The 18,081-nt window shown below is 43.7% G+C and overlaps 1 protein-coding gene across 7 annotated transcripts in view; it reads left to right on the top strand.

Moving 5' to 3' along the window:
- Window positions 1-18,081, top strand: part of SPECC1 (sperm antigen with calponin homology and coiled-coil domains 1) — a 145,854-nt gene that overhangs the window by 70,096 nt on the left and 57,677 nt on the right. For all 7 annotated transcript variants that reach the window (XM_067565866.1, XM_067565864.1, XM_067565865.1 and 4 more), the window contains 4 exons: window positions 8,073-9,646; window positions 12,420-12,627; window positions 13,279-13,352; window positions 14,730-14,908. In XM_067565866.1, coding sequence (XP_067421967.1) covers window positions 8,073-9,646; window positions 12,420-12,627; window positions 13,279-13,352; window positions 14,730-14,908 — 2,035 coding nt within the window. The remainder of the gene's footprint in view (window positions 1-8,072; window positions 9,647-12,419; window positions 12,628-13,278; window positions 13,353-14,729; window positions 14,909-18,081) is intronic.

Raw genomic sequence — 18,081 nt, 5'->3', positions numbered from 1 at the left:
AAAGGGAGGAAACTGTAGTGACCTGGCCGGAGAGCCAAGCCATGAGAGGAAGAGCTGCAGCTCCTGGGGCATGAGGAGGCTGCAGAGTGAGAGACTGGGACAAGGGGACTGAGAAACCACAAGAGGCGGCATCAAAACAGTGGTGAGCTAATGCCCAGATAAGGCACAAAGTGGTGCTAGAACGGTGAGTGGAGCGGAACCCTGTGACATGCAGTCAGTAGAGCAACTGTAAATCTCAGCAATACCCTTCCCAGCTTTAGGGCTGGTCTACAACAGAAAACTAGATTGAACCAGCTACTTCACTCAGGTGTGAAAAATCCACACCCGTGAATTACGTAGTTAAGCTAACCTAAGTCCCCATGTAGACAGCCCTAGGTTGATGGAAGAATTCTTCCATCAACGTAGCTACTGCCTCTCAGGGAGGTGGATTACCTCCACCGATGGGAGAACCTCTCCTGTTGCCATAGGTAGTGTCTACACTGAAGCACAACAGTGGTGCTGCTGCTGTGTCCCTGTAGTTTTTCAAGTGTAGACAAGCCCTTTCAAGGCTAGTTTCTTTAGGCTGTGTCTACACTAGCGCTTTTGTTAGTATAACCCCCCTCAGTAACATAAATTATACCAATAGAAGTGCCGATGTGGACAGTGCTATGTCGGTGTGACACCATCTCCCACTGACATAGCTACCGCTCATTGGGGGTGGTTTAATTATATCAATGGGAGAGTTCTCTCCTGTCGGCAAAGAGTGGCTACACGGGAGATCTTAGTGGTGCAGCTGCATCGGTACAGCTGTGCTCCTGTAAGCTCTCTAGTGTAGATGTGGCCTTACTGGATTCTTCTGTCTCTTGTGGCCAGCTGTGCTCGTATGTGACATCAGTGGAAAGTGCTTGCCAATCTCCTGGCAGAACAATGGAGGTTGTTTATGAATGCAGCCTCCTTCTGTGACTCCTGATAAGCTCCCTCCTACCCAGAATATCTGAGTTCTTTGTGGACTTTGTTAGAAAGCCAAGTAGAAGGACAATTTCTCTCTCTCTCTCTCTTCCCTGTCCTCCCATCTTTTTTCAATTGGCATCCATGTCACCACCTAGCACTGGGGAGAATTGCAACCATCCCTTATTTAGACACTGAGCTCCCTAGGGTTCATCCAACTTCTCTGTCTTGTGCAGGGCCAAGCGTGATTAATAAGTACATAAATACTCCAGCACCACAGAGTTGGCAAGAGCACATAACACGCTATTGCAGCTCTCCTGAGGACCCCAGACAAATGAGTTGCCCAGACTACTAGATTCTTTCACAGCTTGGCTTTGCATGGCTTCAGCTGTGATGCCAGTGAAGGAGAGCTGAGGCTTTTGTGGATCAGCACCAGGATTCAGAGGTGAAGTGACTTGTCCTAAGTCACATGTTCAGTTAGTGGCAAAGGATAAAATTTTTGCTAAATCCCATTTTCAAAAATGACTTGAGAGTGTTCAGTCCCATGGACTTTCAGTAAGCCTTTCAGTTAGTGCCTCAGCCACTTTTGAAAATGGGATTTTAAGCACCTAACTCACTTAGGCTCATATTTTAAAGGTATTTAGGCATTGCTGTGCTCAGCATTGCACACCTGATTTAGGAGTCTAAATCTAATTTTCAAAAGGGATTGAGGCACATAGGAGTCTGCTCCTAAGTGCAGCGATGCCTAAATAACTTTACAAATCTGGACCATAGGCTTTTGAAACTTTTGCCCTTAGCCATTTGTAGAACCCAGCAGACCTGACTCCTATGTTCCCTCCCAGCATTGAGGCAGCAGAGAAGATTCTGGGTGCAGCAAGTACCTTGAGATGGCTCCATGTTGGTAAAACCACCTCTCTCTAATTCGGCTGTCATTGAATTCACAGACTGAGGACTTCAGGAGACCACTTGTTTGTGCACAATATAAATTCAAGGCTTGTCTTCATGTAGTACTTTAGTGAAGACACTGCTACACCAATGGGAATGCTTCTTCCGTCGCCATAGTTAATCCACTTTCCCAAAAGGCAGTAGCCATGTCGACAGGAGAAGCTGTCCTGTCTAATTAGCGCTGACTACAGGGCGCGGGAGGTAGGTTGGTATAACTGTGTTGCTCAGGGGTATGGATTTTTCATATCCCTGAGTGTCATAGTTATACTGATATAGGTCTGTAGTGTAGACCTGGCCTCAGTGTTGGTTCCAAGTTGGGTGCCAAGAGAAGGTGGAGTTGGGATCAAACATGAGCATGTAATCTTCACTGAACTCTAGCACTGGCATCTTTGTGCACACAAAGCATGCTAAATGCTGTTGCCTATAGGTTAACACTCCCAAGAGTTTTAACCAGAACAGCATAGGTACTATAATCATTCTTTGCACTGAGATGGCATCTTTCATCCATGCCAGATTGGCATCCTTGGCCAAGCATTAATTTCTGGGTAGTCAGAGAGTGATGCTGGGCAGATGGGGTGCCAGGTGGACAACCTTAGGTGGATAGTCAAGTGATGGAAGGGTGACTCTAGACAGACAGGCTGCGAAGCTGGGTAATGCTTGTAGGCTGGACAGGGTGGTGAGATGGTGATTTTAGGTGGATGAAGTGCCAGGAGGGTAATCTCAGCCGACCACTTGCAACTGACACTTGACAAGCCTCATTAATGGCTCTTAAAAAAATAAAAATCTGTTCCTGAAGATTGCTTTTTGTACTGTTCTGAAATGAGCAACTCATTATCTTTCTCCTGCTCCTCTGAATAGAACAGGCAGCACCTGGGAGCCGCAGTCCCTTAGGACTCCACCCACTCAGAACAACAGCATTAATCCCCGGTAGGTGGGATTCTGGGGTGGAGTGGGGGGGTCAGAGAGAACTAGAGCTGTTCTACTGGATTCTTCAGCCCAAAGTTTAAAGCACTTGGGGTGCTCAGCTAACCAGGTCATCGCCTAGCTGAAGGTTCCTAGCCCATCACTCTGCACAGAGGGAGCCTCAGGCTGTGGGACTGACTGTTCCATTTGTAACCATTGGATGCCTCATCTGAAGGTCACCCTGAGTGTTGATGAGATCAACTTTATTTTAGTGCTGCATGCTTGGAAGCTGTGTAATCAACACACACGGTACTCTGAGCACCCCTTTGTTTATGTTCTGGGGTTCTCCTTCAAGTCAGAAATCCTTGGTTATGCAGTATGATATGAACCGTTTCTGAGATGCCTTATAATGGACAGCATTGGGCACATTTGTAACAGCAGGAACAGGCAGTCAGGATTGTCAGTGTTTGAGAAATGGCCATTGCATTGTGATTTATTAGAGAACAAGTCAGCAGACCTTGTGGGACAGGTTGAGTAAGATTCAAAGCTTGTGGTGAAGTCCAGGCTGCGCTTGTCAGACGTCCTTCGTTTTGATCCTTGCTTGTCTCTTTTCTGTTACTTTTATGTTCAAGTCTAGTCATCATCTGATAGGAACTAAAGGCAGGCTAGCAGAGCTGCCACTTTGTCCCTGAGATGTTAGTTGTTTCGTCACACCATGCAGTTTCATCAATGTGTAACAGCATTGCTTCATCCCATTGTTACACAACGTCATATATTGATCTGATGATAAGGTCACATCACTGACTTAGAGAGGCCCAAACCTATGCAGGCTCTAAATTATCTGGGAGCCAGGCTTGCAGGACGTGCGTCAGACCCATGAATATCAGACAGACTTACAACTTTAGCTGTTAGGTGGCTACAGAATGATCCTTCTGAGCTTCAGCTTGAATACTTATGGAAAATTCATCTGCTGGGATTACAGCAGTGACGATGCCTGAGGAGGTGATGGGGAATCATTTTGCCATCAAGCAGTATTGCCTTCTCCATTTCTATTCTTTCTCTGTGGCTCACGTGTCCTGAGATGGAGAGTTGACTGTGCTGCCTTGGTCCGATTTGCATAAAGAGTAGTTTGCTTTGTATCTTCCTTACACTGAACAGCCAGCCCTGCTCAAATCTCTCTGTATGGGTAGAAAGTGGCTGGGGAAACCCCCCATTAGGTAACAGTCCAGGAGAGAGTACAAGGCTTTAATACATTCCTTGAGCTGTGCATATTTTAGCTCTTAAATCTGCTGTATGATTTATTGTTTGCTTGGCTGTATGTAGTATGCATGCAGCAGGTATCCGTCTACTTGGGGTATCGGGTATGTCTATACTGTCCCATTGAGAGTGCAAGATTTAGCTAAGGTTCAGACAAGGCCTTTTGCTCACCATGGGCAGCTGGGTCCCCCAGCTGTGAGCTGAAGGGAGTCTGTACACCTCTGAGCCACAAAGATCTGTGCTGAGCTTTCCTCAGCTGCAAGTGACGCGTCACATCACAGACCATTTGATTTCCCCCACATTCCTGTCTTGAGTGTTAATGCACAGAAACCAAGGGCCTAGTTCTTCCCCTGCACTCAATGGGCATGTCAGAGATGCCAGCTCTTGGCAAGTGGGAGCCCTTGGGTATAATGGGAGCCTCCCATTTCTTAAGCGATGGACCTGTGTTCCCGTAACGTGATTATGTAAAATGAGTTCTAAGATCCAGCATTCCTCCAGTGTCCCTTTGAATTGGAAAGGAAAAAACATCATCTCTGCTTGCACTGTGCTTTCCACTGGGGAGCTGAGAGCCGCCATGGTGTGCTGGCTTCTCCAGCTGTAGATGACTAAATGTAGTCTGGCTGTGTAGGCTGCCTGCAGCCCAGCCAGAATATTCCTGCTATCTCTTCCCAAAAACACTGCAGCCTTTGTCTTCTGCCTTATCGTGCCTTTAACATAACACAGAGCTGTTACTGTGCTCTTTCTGGAGCAAAGTCCCCTCTCTGTTTTAGGGGGTTTTCAGCCCTCTCATTGTCCCCCAGTGTTTATTGTGCTGGCTTGCAGGGCATTTATTTCAGAGAAAGGAGGAGATGCCCTCGTTTGTGGGGGTTTTATAAATATATTGCATTCTCCAAAGAGCTTCTGAGCAAACAGTGTGTGGTCAACATTAACTCTTTGGTGCCGTGCAGGGCTAAAATTCAAGAGACGCACTGGAGCTTTCCAAATTCTCTGAAAACAATTTTCCACACACTGAGAATTTGCCTGCTGTGTAATGCAGCAGCCATACAGTCCTGCAGTATGAGAGCTTCTGATCCAAGTGCTGAGTTCTAGGGTCTGCTCTCCTTTCGGTGTTATCTGCCCTTCAAATTCATAAGAGCTTTGTTTGTTTGTGTCATTGGAGAAAATCTTCCAAATTCTGCAATATGTAATTGATTCTAGCACTCGCTCAAGGACCGCTCTAGTAGAGCTCCCCTCTACTGCAAGCACCTGGCTCACTGTGGCCTTGTTGTGTGGCTGCATTCAACCTTTTCCTCTTGCATCTTTTAAACTATATCAAAACCATATGACCTGTGTCCTCTGTGAAATAGCACTTTTCTGTTGTGCAGCACATGTCAGACAAGGCCAGGTAGCCTGAGGAGCCAGGAACTCCATGAATTCTTATCCCAGCTCTGCTACTGACTTTCCTTTTTTCCTTATGCAAGTCACTTAACCTCTCTGTCTCAGTTTCTCTACCTATAAAATGGAATAATAATTCGCTTCTGTCATGCCACTTGTGCCAGCCTTAAACCATTTCTCCCTTCATCATTCCCTTGATAATGCTTCCATGACTTTCAAGGCTATGCTTTTTTGATGCTTCCTGTGTTCCAAAGCATAGTTAATAAGACAGAGAGCTGCGACTAGCAGCCCATTAGGAGGATTGTTATATTAAGTTAGATGGAATAAATGGGCCCAAGATGTTAACATAACCTAGTCACTGTCCAACATTAAAAAATGTTAAACAAGGTCCAGGGCATGGTATAGAGACCTCAGTCTGCTCACTACCATGTCAAACACACCATTAAAAATCCCTTTAACCTTTTATTAAAGACAAAGAAAAGCAGGAAAAACAGTTTTGAAATGTAAAGTATTAAATAAGACTTTCATTTTAACAACATCACTTGTTCCCTTTCCCTTTAGCTGGAGAGAGTTTTAGAAGGAAAAACTCCCTGGTTTGACAGCCTCTTAGATTGTATTAAAGATGGTAATAACTGTCCTTTGGGGGAAAGAAGATGATGTCTGGAGCTGCTGCTGCTCTTTTTGTTAAAAGTTTGATCCCGTTTCATCCCAGTGGAGCCAGTAGGAATGGCAAAATCATCTGGGTTTGTTTGTTTCTGGCCCTTTTAGGATTAAGATGACGAAGGCCTGGGGTCCTAGGAAACGGGGGGGGTGGTGGCAGCCATGATGATGAAGCTTGTTCTAGTAGCCTCAATCAGTTCTGTTTATCTGTTCTTTTTGTTCTGTCATACTTTCCCCCACAAAATCTTTCTTTTAAGGACCCAAAAAAGGAGTGATGGGTGAAATAGCCCATCTCCTCATTATTTTGTCCACCAATTAGGCCTAATATCCGACATACCAATTTTGGCTCATTAGCTTCCTGCTCCAGAGAATTGTTATGAATTTAACAAGCATAATTTCAACACAGTCCTTGAATTATACTAAGTTGGTCTTTTTGTTTAGACTAATTCAGTTAGTCTGTCTCCCTTTTGTACCTTTTCCCATCCACATTTGTCATTATAGGTTATTGTAACATCTTAGGAACTTTTACATGGCTTTTATAGTGGAACTCACAATTCAGGTAAATTCGTAGGCCCAATTTTCAGAACAGACACTGGGTTGCCTCCATCCCCAGAGCTCCTGTTTCTAACCTAACTACTGATATATGGTCTCAGTAACTTCACCACTTCCAGAATTTTTGTGGAATTTCACCAATTCCATTTTAAATATTGTGAATTTGTAAGCCCATAAAACTTTTTTCATTAGACTGGTGGAAATGAAAAGCTTTCAGCATCAACTTCCTTCTGTATCCTGGTCACCCATCCCTTCTGCTGGAAAGGCTTTTAAAATGCTTAATAGTTCTAGGTGAATTCATCATGTTGTTTTCTGTGTTTCTGAGAACCAGCAGAAACAGAATTTTCTTTGTGTTCAGGTTTCCAGTGATGAGAATTTCTCTGTTCCAGAGGCCCCATTTAACTAACTCTACATTAGAATTTAAACCCTTTTTCAGGGCACATTGGCTAGATCTCAGGTCGGGATGTTATTCAGCAAGCACAAGACAACAGTAGCTATGCAAGACTATAATTGGAATAATGTGGTTTTAAGAGCTATTATCTCATGAAGCACCAAAGATGGGGGGGAAATTGCATCTATTATTGGAAAGCTGGGATTACTAGCTTTCCAATGGGGGTATGCCATTAACTTCTGTCATAAGTGGTTCACAAGATCTTATACCTTGAAATAATTGCTCCTTCAAACCAGGAAAAAATATAAGCCATCTACCAAACAGGTCAGGATGCTTTCAGCATCTTAAGCGCCTTACACCATCTGTCTTTTTTATGAGTTCTGAGTGAACCATTGCTTCATTAAAGATGCTGAGAGTTGGTGCTAATCAGATTGGCTCAAGGCCCAAGAGTAACTTAAGTTCTACCTTGCAAACAGATTCTTATTTATTTCTTTGAATAAAAGCCTCTCCTTGCCCCATTAGCCATACCTACCTGCTTGTCTTGGGTTAACTTTCTTTCTCATTAAAACTGTTCCATATAAATTGATTAAAATGTAAATACATCAGTTTCATGTATGATGGTAATACCTGTTTTTATAACCAAAGCCAGAAACTCATCCGAGGTTAGTGGGCTTTTCTTCTAGAAACTGATAGTTTTTAATTAAGCATTTCAATACAGTTAACAATTAAATTGTAATTAAAATAGTTAAGGACTCCATTGTTTTCTGTCAGTCAATTAACATCGTGGAATTTGGGGTTGCAGGTTAAAAATGTATTGAAACAGATACAGATTATGCTGCCCAGTGGGAAGGAGTTGGGCAGACTGTTCCTTTCCTGAGGAGTAGGGAGTATGAAATTAATACAAGTGATGAAGAAATCCACATCTTCATCCATGACTGAAGCTATTCAGACATCCAGGTGTTTTCCCAGGGCAGCTGTAGGCCATAGCTGTGTTGTCATGTGACTTGTTTCACATAGGAAATTACTTAATTTGTCTCATCTCTTCTTTCTGCCTTTCTTCAAGGAATTGTTTCATCAGCGAAGCGCACAGGGATTCCGGGTCCTCGGGAAATTCCATCAACTGTTTCAAGAGAGAGAGCTGTGTTGCGTGGTCCAGCCAATACTAGGAAAACTCAGCCCAGCCCGACTTCTTCTGGGACACCCACTCCTACCAAACACCTGCGTCCTTCTGCCAAGTCTAAACAAGAAAATGAAACTGGGGACAAGGCAGTTCTGGAGTCACAGGTTAAGGAACTCTTGGCAGAAGCGAAGACGAAAGACTCTGAAATTACCAAGCTCCGGAGTGAGCTGAAGAAATGCAAAGACAAAGGGTCAGTTATCTCTGAGGGGATTGGTGCTTCAGACCAAAACTTAGAAACGTTACCATTGTCACCTGGTGACATAGACCCATTAATACAGACTCTTCAGGAAAAGAACAGGACTTTTCAAAAAGAGCTTGCTAGCCTGGTTGAAGAAAACCGGGTTTTGAAGGAGAAACTGATTTATCTAGAGCACTCCCCTCTCTCGGACACAACAACAAGCAGCGGGGCTGACAACAGCTTCACAGCCCCAGTCACCCAAGAATCAAGTTTTGGAAGTCCAACAAAAAATCTATTGAAAGGTGAACCAGAGGAGCCCAGACAGCGTGTGAATGGAGATGCAGTGCGAAAGTCAGGCTCTTCCAGCAGTGATGTGACTAAAGCCTCCTTGTCACCTGATGCATCCGATTTTGAACATATAGCAGATGTACCTTCTAGGCCAACCTCCTCCAACAGCAACCCCTTCAAGGGTTCCAGATGCTCCACCACAGGGAGTTCTTCAAACAACATTAGTGACCTTTCTGTGGCCTCCCTGACAGAGAGGATACAAAAAATGGAAGAAAACCACCACAGCACAGCAGAAGAGCTTCAAGCCACTTTGCAGGAGCTATCAGATCAGCAGCAAATGGTACAGGAGTTGACAGCAGAAAATGAGAAGCTAGTGGAAGAGAAGGCTCTGCTAGAGACCTCCTTCCATCAGCACAAGGAGAGAGCAGAACAGCTTAGTCAAGAAAATGAAAAGCTGATGACTCTCCTACAAGAGCGATCCAAGAATGAAGAAACCAGAGTTCAGGAAGGGAAAATCCTTGAACTGGAGCAGAAATGCACAGAATTGCTTGAGAAAGCACAGTTTGAGAGAGAGAAACTGCTCAACATCCAGCAACAATTATCCAGCAGCCTTCGGAGCTTAGAAAGGGAGCACCAAGATGCTCAGGAGGTGATCAAGGGCCTGAGAGAGGAAAATGAGAAGTTGGGTGGGCTCTTAGAAATGGAACGACAGAACAACAGCGTGGTGGCAAAGACTCTAGAGGACTGTAAAGTTGCCTTAGAAGGCCTGAAGATTGAAAATGGATCTCTCAAAACTCAGTTAGACAGTGAGAAACAAAAAGCTGCAGAGATCAATGCAATGGGATGTACTACTGACAACTCTGAGGTGCAAGAGATGTTGAAAGTGGCCCATGCAGAGAAGGATCAGTTAGAACTGGCTTGTACAGAGCTCAAACAAGAGCTGCTGAAGGCAAACAGTGAAGTAAAACATGTCCAGGGTCTACTGGCCAAGGTAAGACAAAAATAGCATTCACATTCAATGTCACTATCTGACTCTCTCCCCTATCAACCAGTACAGGGGTTCTTCATAAGCCAAAGACCAGTAATGAAGCAGAGCTGAGTGAATAATTCATAGAGAATGAGCTGGTCCATGAATTTTGTCTTTTTTTGTCTTTGACAAATGTGCAGGTAATTTAGGATTTTTGCAAATTTATTCACTCAGGATTATTTGTGGACTAATTCTTGGTCTCTATATCATTTGTGAGCAGTTCGTTGTGAGTACTCAAGATTTGAAATTTGAGTTACACTACTTAGTTTTGATTGGACCCATAGATCACATAATGTTGCATCTATTTCCTGACTGAGCATGCATAAATTCCTAGTATCAGGTTTCTGGCATAAATAGTGAATTCTGAATCTGTAGATACAACTGTTTCTGTAAATATTCTTGCTAGCAAATGCATTCACTAGAATAGTCAGGGAAAGAGCAACCGATCAAAGTAAATTCCATTGTTTGTGGGAAATGTTTTGAGGTATTCAATCCAGCTTTGTAATCAAAGAGAACTAAATTACTGATGGTTAGTGAACAGCAAAGTTTAAAGTCAGGCTAAATCATGGAAACCAGTTGGTTTACCAAGTAATGAATCAAACAACTGGTCCTACAGGTGTCAGTGGCATGAGAACAAAGGGTTTGGTCTTGCTTCAAGTCAGTTGACTCAAAATGATGCAGGATCAAGCCCAAAATGAGATGTTTTGTAAAAACATGAATATGATAATATTGGACTCCAGTTCAAACTGGAAGTATCAGCTAGCACATTAGCAATTTTGCATGCTTTTTGACTAAAACTGAGTGTAATCTATCTGAGGACTAAATCCTGCCTGGTAGAGGAATCGACTTGATGGTCTGAGTGGTCACTTCCATTTTTAATTAGTATGGTCCTACTCATGGAAGGTCTTGGTTTGACTTTTACTGATGTGATTTCACCCAAGACAGTATGTCTCCTCTGTCTTTCACAAATCCAGCCTTTCAGGATGCTAGGGTGGTGATAGCTGAGGCAGAGGAATGTCAAGGGAAGAGTAATGTAGAGGTCATGAATAATATCTGGCTACCGAACAGTGGTGTAGCTAGCACCTTGCCTGACTGGAATGAACATATGTAGCCTGCTGATGTGAATCCATGACTCCACTAACATGGGCCAAGGATCCCAAGTTGGCTCTGTATGACAATTAGTGGAGACAGAAAAATCCTGTTAGATAACTGAGTCAATCTCGCTTCAGGACAGAAAATAGCGTTCCCCGCACTTTCTCTCCCCCTCCCCCCCGGTACAAAAAAAAGTCATATATATTGTCAAATTGATGTAACACGGACCCCAACAGACATTATTAGTGTAGTGTTTGGGATCCCAGATCAATTCATTAATGCTGTCTCACTTTTGATGTTCTATAGAACTGAAATCAAGTGTTGTGTGTTGGGGTTGTTTAATGGCTAAAGAAATGTGTTTTAGAGCAGTTTTCCCTCTCCTAGTTCTGTAGCTTATAGCTTCTTCCCCTTTCCCTCAGCCCTAAGTCATTAATGATTCCATTTTCCATCCGAGCCCAGGTGTCCGAGTGTAGCTGCACTGTGGGGTGTCACAGAGCAAGTGTAACTATAATGTAAGCCTTTGATTAATGTCTGCCACTGCAGAGAGAGGAACAGACGGTATTCGCCATGGTTCCTGGCCAGGGGAGGGGATCGTGGGAAGAACTGTGGAATTGACTAGCTGGAGAGGAAGTGAGCATTGCCAAAAAGCACCTCTATGGTTTGAATGATTTAGGAAATCCAGATGTCCTTTCAGCTGGAGTAGGTGACCACAGCAAATGGAATACAGTAGGGGAGACTCCCTAGTGCTTTGGAGTGCTTACTCGGGCTACACTTTATGAAGAATAAATGAAAAACTGCTGAATGCTCAGACTCTGCACTAAACTTTTATTGCTTGGTTTTTAAACCACAAATTTCCTCCTTTTTACTTTTTCCTTCCATTGAAATAGATTGTTTTGTTATTTGTGACACCCAGACAAAACCACAGGCTTCTTTAAGGCTTCCCTATAGTCATGCTCTGCCAGTTCTGTCCACAGCACTGGCAGCACGTGCCTTGGTTTTCCATAACTCTGTTTCCTATTCTGAGAAGTTCGCAATTCCTTGTCCTTGAAACACTACTATTGATCTCTGTGCCTAAACTGACCAACTGAATTGCAGTGCAGTCACATCTTCAGTAATTTCAGATGCAGTGTGTCTGGGAAGAGCACTTACCCTGCAGCAGTCAGATCTACCACATACATCCTAGTAATCCACTGCAAATGCCATAGAGAGGCAGCAGTGAATGGTCAATGTGGACAAATTGCTCGGTTCTAGGCCCCACTCTACCGCTATCACTTTCCTAACGTGGTGCAGCAATGGGATGGTTAGGGGCTTTGAACTTCTGAGGGGAGGCATTGCTCTATACCTTAGCTGCAGTGCGTGGTTTGGAATTGTAAAGTCCCTGCCATCTAACAGACTTAATTTCCTCTCCTGCCCTTTCCTGCTATTACCTTTCTGCTGTGAAGAGAATATGGACAAAGCACAGCTCATGCACGGTTCCTGCACCTCAATTTCAGGTGCATTGGAACTCCTGAGTTTGTGCAGTGCTTACAACATTGGGCCAATCTTGTTAATTGCCTGTTTTAACTCCTGTTAAAGTCTGTCCTATTATTAGTTATCTCAGTTAAGAAGCAAGGGCAGATTTACAGCTTTCCTTCCTTTCTTCCAGGTGGAGAAGGAATGTGGCCAGCTGAAGGAGCTCTATGACCGACAGGCTGAGCAGCTGAGCAGAACCAGCCTGAAGCTGCAGGAGAAAACTTCTGAGAATGAGTCTGAGATCAAAAACCTGAAGGAGACCATCTTTGAACTGGAGGACCAGGTGGAGCAGCAGCGCGCAATCAAACTGCACAACAACCAGCTCATCGGTGACCTGGAGTGTAGGTGGAGCAGGCCCAGAGCCATGGCTCAGGCACAGGCTGCAGCAGTGCGGGGAAGAGGGTGTCTGCAATTTGTGACGAAGCCTCACACTCTAGAATTATTCCTGCCTTGATCAGTCTCATCAATGTAGACTGCGGTCTCCACGGGGCAGGGGCATGCTCTGTCTATTGTGTGTAAAGCACTATGCAAATGCATAGCCATATAGAAATAATGTAATGAAAATCTCCAAACTCTGTGTCCTTCAGCTGAATGCCCATATCCAGATCCTGATTTTAAACTGGATTTATTGTCTTTCTTTGTAAAGTATTTCAAGATCTGGTGATATGGACTATATTAAAGCTAGGTGGTGTTATTATGGCATGGAAATGGAAAAGTGCCACCTGCTGGCATGAGTTACACATTTCACTTTGTAAACTTTTATCTAGAGTTGGAAACGCCAATGGATATCTAGGACAAAGCTCAAAACATGGTTATTCAATTCAAGGATATTTCTGACTATTAAATCCACTGTTTCCTAGACAAAAGAGTTTGGTTCAGTTTAATGGCTTTTATCATGGGCATCACCAAGGATGCTGCTTCCCTCTCCCTCACCCACTCTTCACCCTGGGAGTCATGTCTCTAATAGCTTTTCCCATCTTGACTATTTCCAGGTAATGTGATGAAGCTAGAAGAACACAAGCTGGATCTGGAGAGGCAGCTGAAGGCTCTGACTAAACAGATAAAGGTGATGATCAGACTCCTCAGCATGGTGAAGGCAGCAGCTGAGCTTTCACCTGAATACTGACTTAGAGCCAGGCACTGCATTTCATGTTAGAACACCCATCTCCAAGCTATCTTTTATTTGAAAAAAAAAAAAAAGTGCCTGGGGGAGATGGGGAGACCTTGTCAGCAGAGTTTGACCTTTTCTCTGACGGAGAGGGAAAGAACAATCTAGGTTAATCTGACAGCAGTGTCATTGCTTGGCTGGGCAGCACCTGGCGATACATTTATTGTTTAGAGGCATCAGTCTCTTTTTATGTGCCATAAGCCTCTTCCAGACCATGGATAATAAGCCAAGTCTGTATTAGATGTAGGCCTACAGGCCTCTACATCCACCTGAAGCAACACTTAACAGGCCCAGAAGATCCACCTATTTCATTAGCATCTAAGAAACACATACCCTACAAGCAAATAATAATCCTTGACACTTAGGTAGCACATTCAATTTCAAAGCTATGTACAAATAGTAACTAACCTATAATACAGAGAAGAGTTTTTAAATAACTGTGCTACTGACCATCACAACAGGCAAAACCATTTACTACTGCTGAAAGAACAAGCCTGTTAAAGTTCTGTTACCAACCTAAGGATGACGTGTTCCTGTCCAAGTATCTGTGTTCCATATAAAAAGCCATTCCATGCCATCAGTCTACGTGCACATGTCTTATTGACATCTCTAGGACATCTGTGTGGAGATATGGCCCTTTGTTTCCAGCTGTGATTCCCAGAGTAAATATTCACACAAACAAAAAATGCTGGAACTGCCATCCCCACCTGGTACCTGAATATCAGACTCCATCCTTTCTGCTTTATTCAATTCCTTGCTTTCCAAAGAAAGGGAAGCAGGTGAGATAGTTAGTCAGTGCGGGAACTGAGGGAATAGCACAAGTCCCCTGTAATTTGCAATGGTTCAGTCCAGATCTCTAGGGCACTTGTGCTTCTTTCCCCATGATCTTCCCCGGCTTTGGAATGGCCAGTGCTGTACTGTTGGGGATGGGACATGAAGCAGAAAGCGCAGCTCATCTTTCCACAGCAATATCTGCTCTCAAGTCCTATCGCAACCCCAGAATTGTTACATAAGTGAATGATGATAAGTACTCTGATTACTTTTTCAGGAGGAAAAGATGATACAAATTAGTATCTGTTCTTTTTTGGTAATCCTGTCGTTACTATACCAAATGGCACGTATCAATTGCAACATCATCATCATCATCATCATGAAACTCTGACATGTCACAAAAGTCATCACTGATCATTGAGAAAGTGATCTGTAATGTGTTATGTGCCATCTCTCAGCATTCCCCATGTTACTCAGCGCCATGTTTGTACTTGCCATTTCTAGGAGGATACAGAGGAGTGGAGGCGTTTTCAAGCTGACCTGCAGACTGCAGTGGTGGTAGCTAATGATATCAAGTGTGAGACTCAGCAGGAGCTGCGGGTGGTGAAGAGGAAGCTCCAGGAGGAAGAGGAGAAAAGTGCCCAGCTGCAGAAGGAGCTGGAGGAACTGCAGGGCAGCAGCAGGTCTGTCGCTCACAAGGGTTGAGTCCTTATCTCTGTGGCAGCTAATGTGCATGCAGACAATGCTTTGCTTCTAACTTTGCATTGGCCAAGATGCGTATGTTGTCTGTTTTTAACCCCTCTGGCAGGTTTTGTCGTCTTTTTTATTTTTTAAGTTGTCTCTGGTTTTGTCTTTCTTGGGTGCTCTTCAGTTCCCGCAACTGAGCCATGAGTGCAGGTTTTGTAAGGTAAATGCCCTAGGATTTTCTCAGGGCAGCAGTTAGTGTGGATGATGATGATGATCTTTATACACAGATGAATAGTATTAAATAAGAATAATCTCTGGTATTTATCTTGCAGCTTTGTCCTTTGAACTCTGTTGTGCAGTGTATTATTGCCTATATAACTGACTGCACAGTTGTGTTAAGCCCCTTGTTGTCTTACAATAACATTAACATGGCTGAACACATCTCATGGGACAAGCTGAAAATGAGCTACTTACTTTGAGATGAGAACACGGGTTGCACTATTGTAGGCAAAAATACATTTTTTTTTTTTTTGCTGGACGTTTGTGTTCTGCCAGTCCAGTACATGCCAACTGAATGGTTGATGTGAATATTGGGAAATCCACACCTTGGGCAGCAAGCCCTTGATGGGGACCCCTTCTGCCCCCCACTTTTGAGCTTAGTAGAATGGTCTGAGTCTGATCCCTCTGTGAAAGTGAACATTTCACCCAGATGTCATTTTATGTTGTGAAACCGTTTAAGCTATAGTTGGGATAATCTTGATGGACTTTGGTATTGCTAGATTAAGGTTAGTACCTCACCCCAAGCTTTTGATTATCACATGAGCTTTAAAATAATCATGAGAGAACTGTCATGTGCTCTATGAGCAATATACACTCTGCTCACTCTGGAGGAGGCAATCACTTTGCATGTTAGGGCAAGGTGTGAATTAGTGGGAGTTGGTACCAGCGCAGGTCCTTGTATCAGTACCTTCATGCAGTGGAAGTTATTTTGTATAGCATCTTTCATTCCAAAAAGTGTTATAATGCTAGAACTGATAGGTATGTGGAAAATGAAGAGGCATAGGAAAGAGGGTTGAGATTTATAAAGAGGGCAGTATCACATGTTCCTAATGCACTGGCAAAGGAAAATGCAGAGCTGCAGAGGTTGTATTGGTACAGAGCCAATGAAAAGAGAGCTGCACATCTAAGGGACCTACAGAAGGAAATCACTAACCAAAAACGTGCCGGGTTTGCCCTGTTTTCCCTGCACCCCCACTGAATTGCTCTCTCCCAATAAATCCATGGAAACTGAAAGTGGCAGCCATTGGAATACAGTGAGTTCTGCCGGTTCTTTCAGGGGAAATGCAGTGAAACTTGTATTGCTCATATTTTCTCAATATTTATCGGTCAATAGCTTCCGTCGCAGCCATGCACAGAGGGGGAGAAAGGGGTTGGAGTGGGAGTGGTGAGGGATCAGGGAAGGCTTTGTGCCGGAGGGTGAATCACAATTCCTGCCTTAAATGGGTAGAAATGTTTTTTAAAAGAATGTGTTTAATATTCAAGTTCAGCAAGAGGGTCCCTGATGTGTGTGAAATGAAAAGCTAGCAGCTAATACAATTTTAAAACAAAAGGAAGATAACCAAATTATCAATCAAAATTCTCATTCTTTGCTTTTGTGTTTCTATTGCTTTTGTTGCTGGCATCACAGATGCTTAGCGCAGGGTGAGGCGCACAGCTCCCTGTTAAAGCTGGGTGAACAACTCCTATTTTAGTTCTCTGGAAGTTCCGAAAAATGAAACAAAACATAAAACAAAAAAAACCAGTTTGACCTTCACCAAAACAGAAAATGCCAAAAAAAAAAAAAAAGTGGGAAATTGAAAAAGTCGACCCAGAACGAAATTGTTGTCAAACAAAATGTTTCCTTTCTGAGCACTTTTTAAAAATAAAAGGAGGAAGAGCTGGTTAAGGTGGTGCTGTGTTCCTTATTGCCTTTAGCTCAGTGGTTAGGGTACTGGCCTGCAGGGAGCCTGCATTCAGTTCTTCCCTCTGCCTGACATATGGAACAGGGTTTTGAATTTAGATTCCCTATTGCAAGGGAGTGGCCTAACAGCTGGACCGTAGAATATTCTGGGGCAGGTCTCTCTCAGGCATAGGTGCTAGAACTGGGGACGCTGCTGCATCCCCTGGCTTGAAGTGGTTTTTGTTATATACAGGTTTTAAAGTTTGGTTCAATGGCTCTCAGCACCCCCACTATAAAAATTGTTCCAGCACTCCTGCTCTCAGGCCTGGTCTACATGTAAAATTTAGGTCAACATAGCTAAATCCCTGAAGGTTGTGAAAAAATCCACACCCCTGAATGATGTAGCTATGCCAACGCTAACCCCAACAGTATAGACAGAGCTAGGTCAATGGAAGAGCTAGCTACCATCACTCAGGGAGATGGTCCTACACCCCTGGAAAAACCCCTTCCATCAGCGTTTACTCTGAGGTTATGCCAGCATAGCTCTGGCACCGTAGTTATGCCGCTATACTCCCTCATGTGCTGAAGCTATTGTACTTTGTATAAAATACTTCAAGTACTTGAAAAAAAGAGACCGAGGAGTGGTTAGGGCACTGTCTCCTTCAGTGAGGGAGACCCAAGTTCAAATCCCTGCTCCACATCAGGCAGAGTGAGAAATTGAACCTCGGTCCTCCATTTCCCAGGTGAGTGCCCTAATTGCTGGGCTAACTGTCATAAGATGGGCACCATCATCCTTTCCTCCTCCTTCGACCATTTTTGGAATGGTGTCTGAGTCCCAAAATAAAAATGTTGGCCAATGTTATTTGGTGAATTCTTGTCATATTTGCACATAGTTTCAAGTCAACTGAAACTGCTTTTCTTGGTGAATAAACCACTTGTCTGAAAAATTCCCTCCAGTGTTATGCTGGCTTGCTTTAGACCTGAGTCCTATTGTAACAGTGAGAGTCAAAGCAGCTCATTGTAGGTACAGAGCCTTTCAGTTCCCATCTAAAGAAAGAAGTACTTTGAACACAAAGGTAGGGTAGGAGAAGGCTTGTTGATTTCAGAAGTAGGCTGTTATCTCCCAAGGGTTTGGAATGTGGCTGCATTGTTACAGCTCTCAGGTTTATCAGAGGCCTCATTCAAGCATGCTCCTGCTAAAACCAGATCCCTGTAATTCATACATGCAAA

The sequence above is a fragment of the Emydura macquarii genome, unplaced genomic scaffold, assembly GCF_026122565.2.
Source record: "Emydura macquarii macquarii isolate MOO-44397 ecotype Brisbane River unplaced genomic scaffold, CSIRO-AGI_Emac_v2 contig_2699, whole genome shotgun sequence".
Taxonomy (NCBI): Eukaryota; Metazoa; Chordata; order Testudines; family Chelidae; genus Emydura; species Emydura macquarii.
Note: the sequence above shows the minus strand (reverse complement) of the source record. Positions and strands in the feature narration are given on the sequence as shown.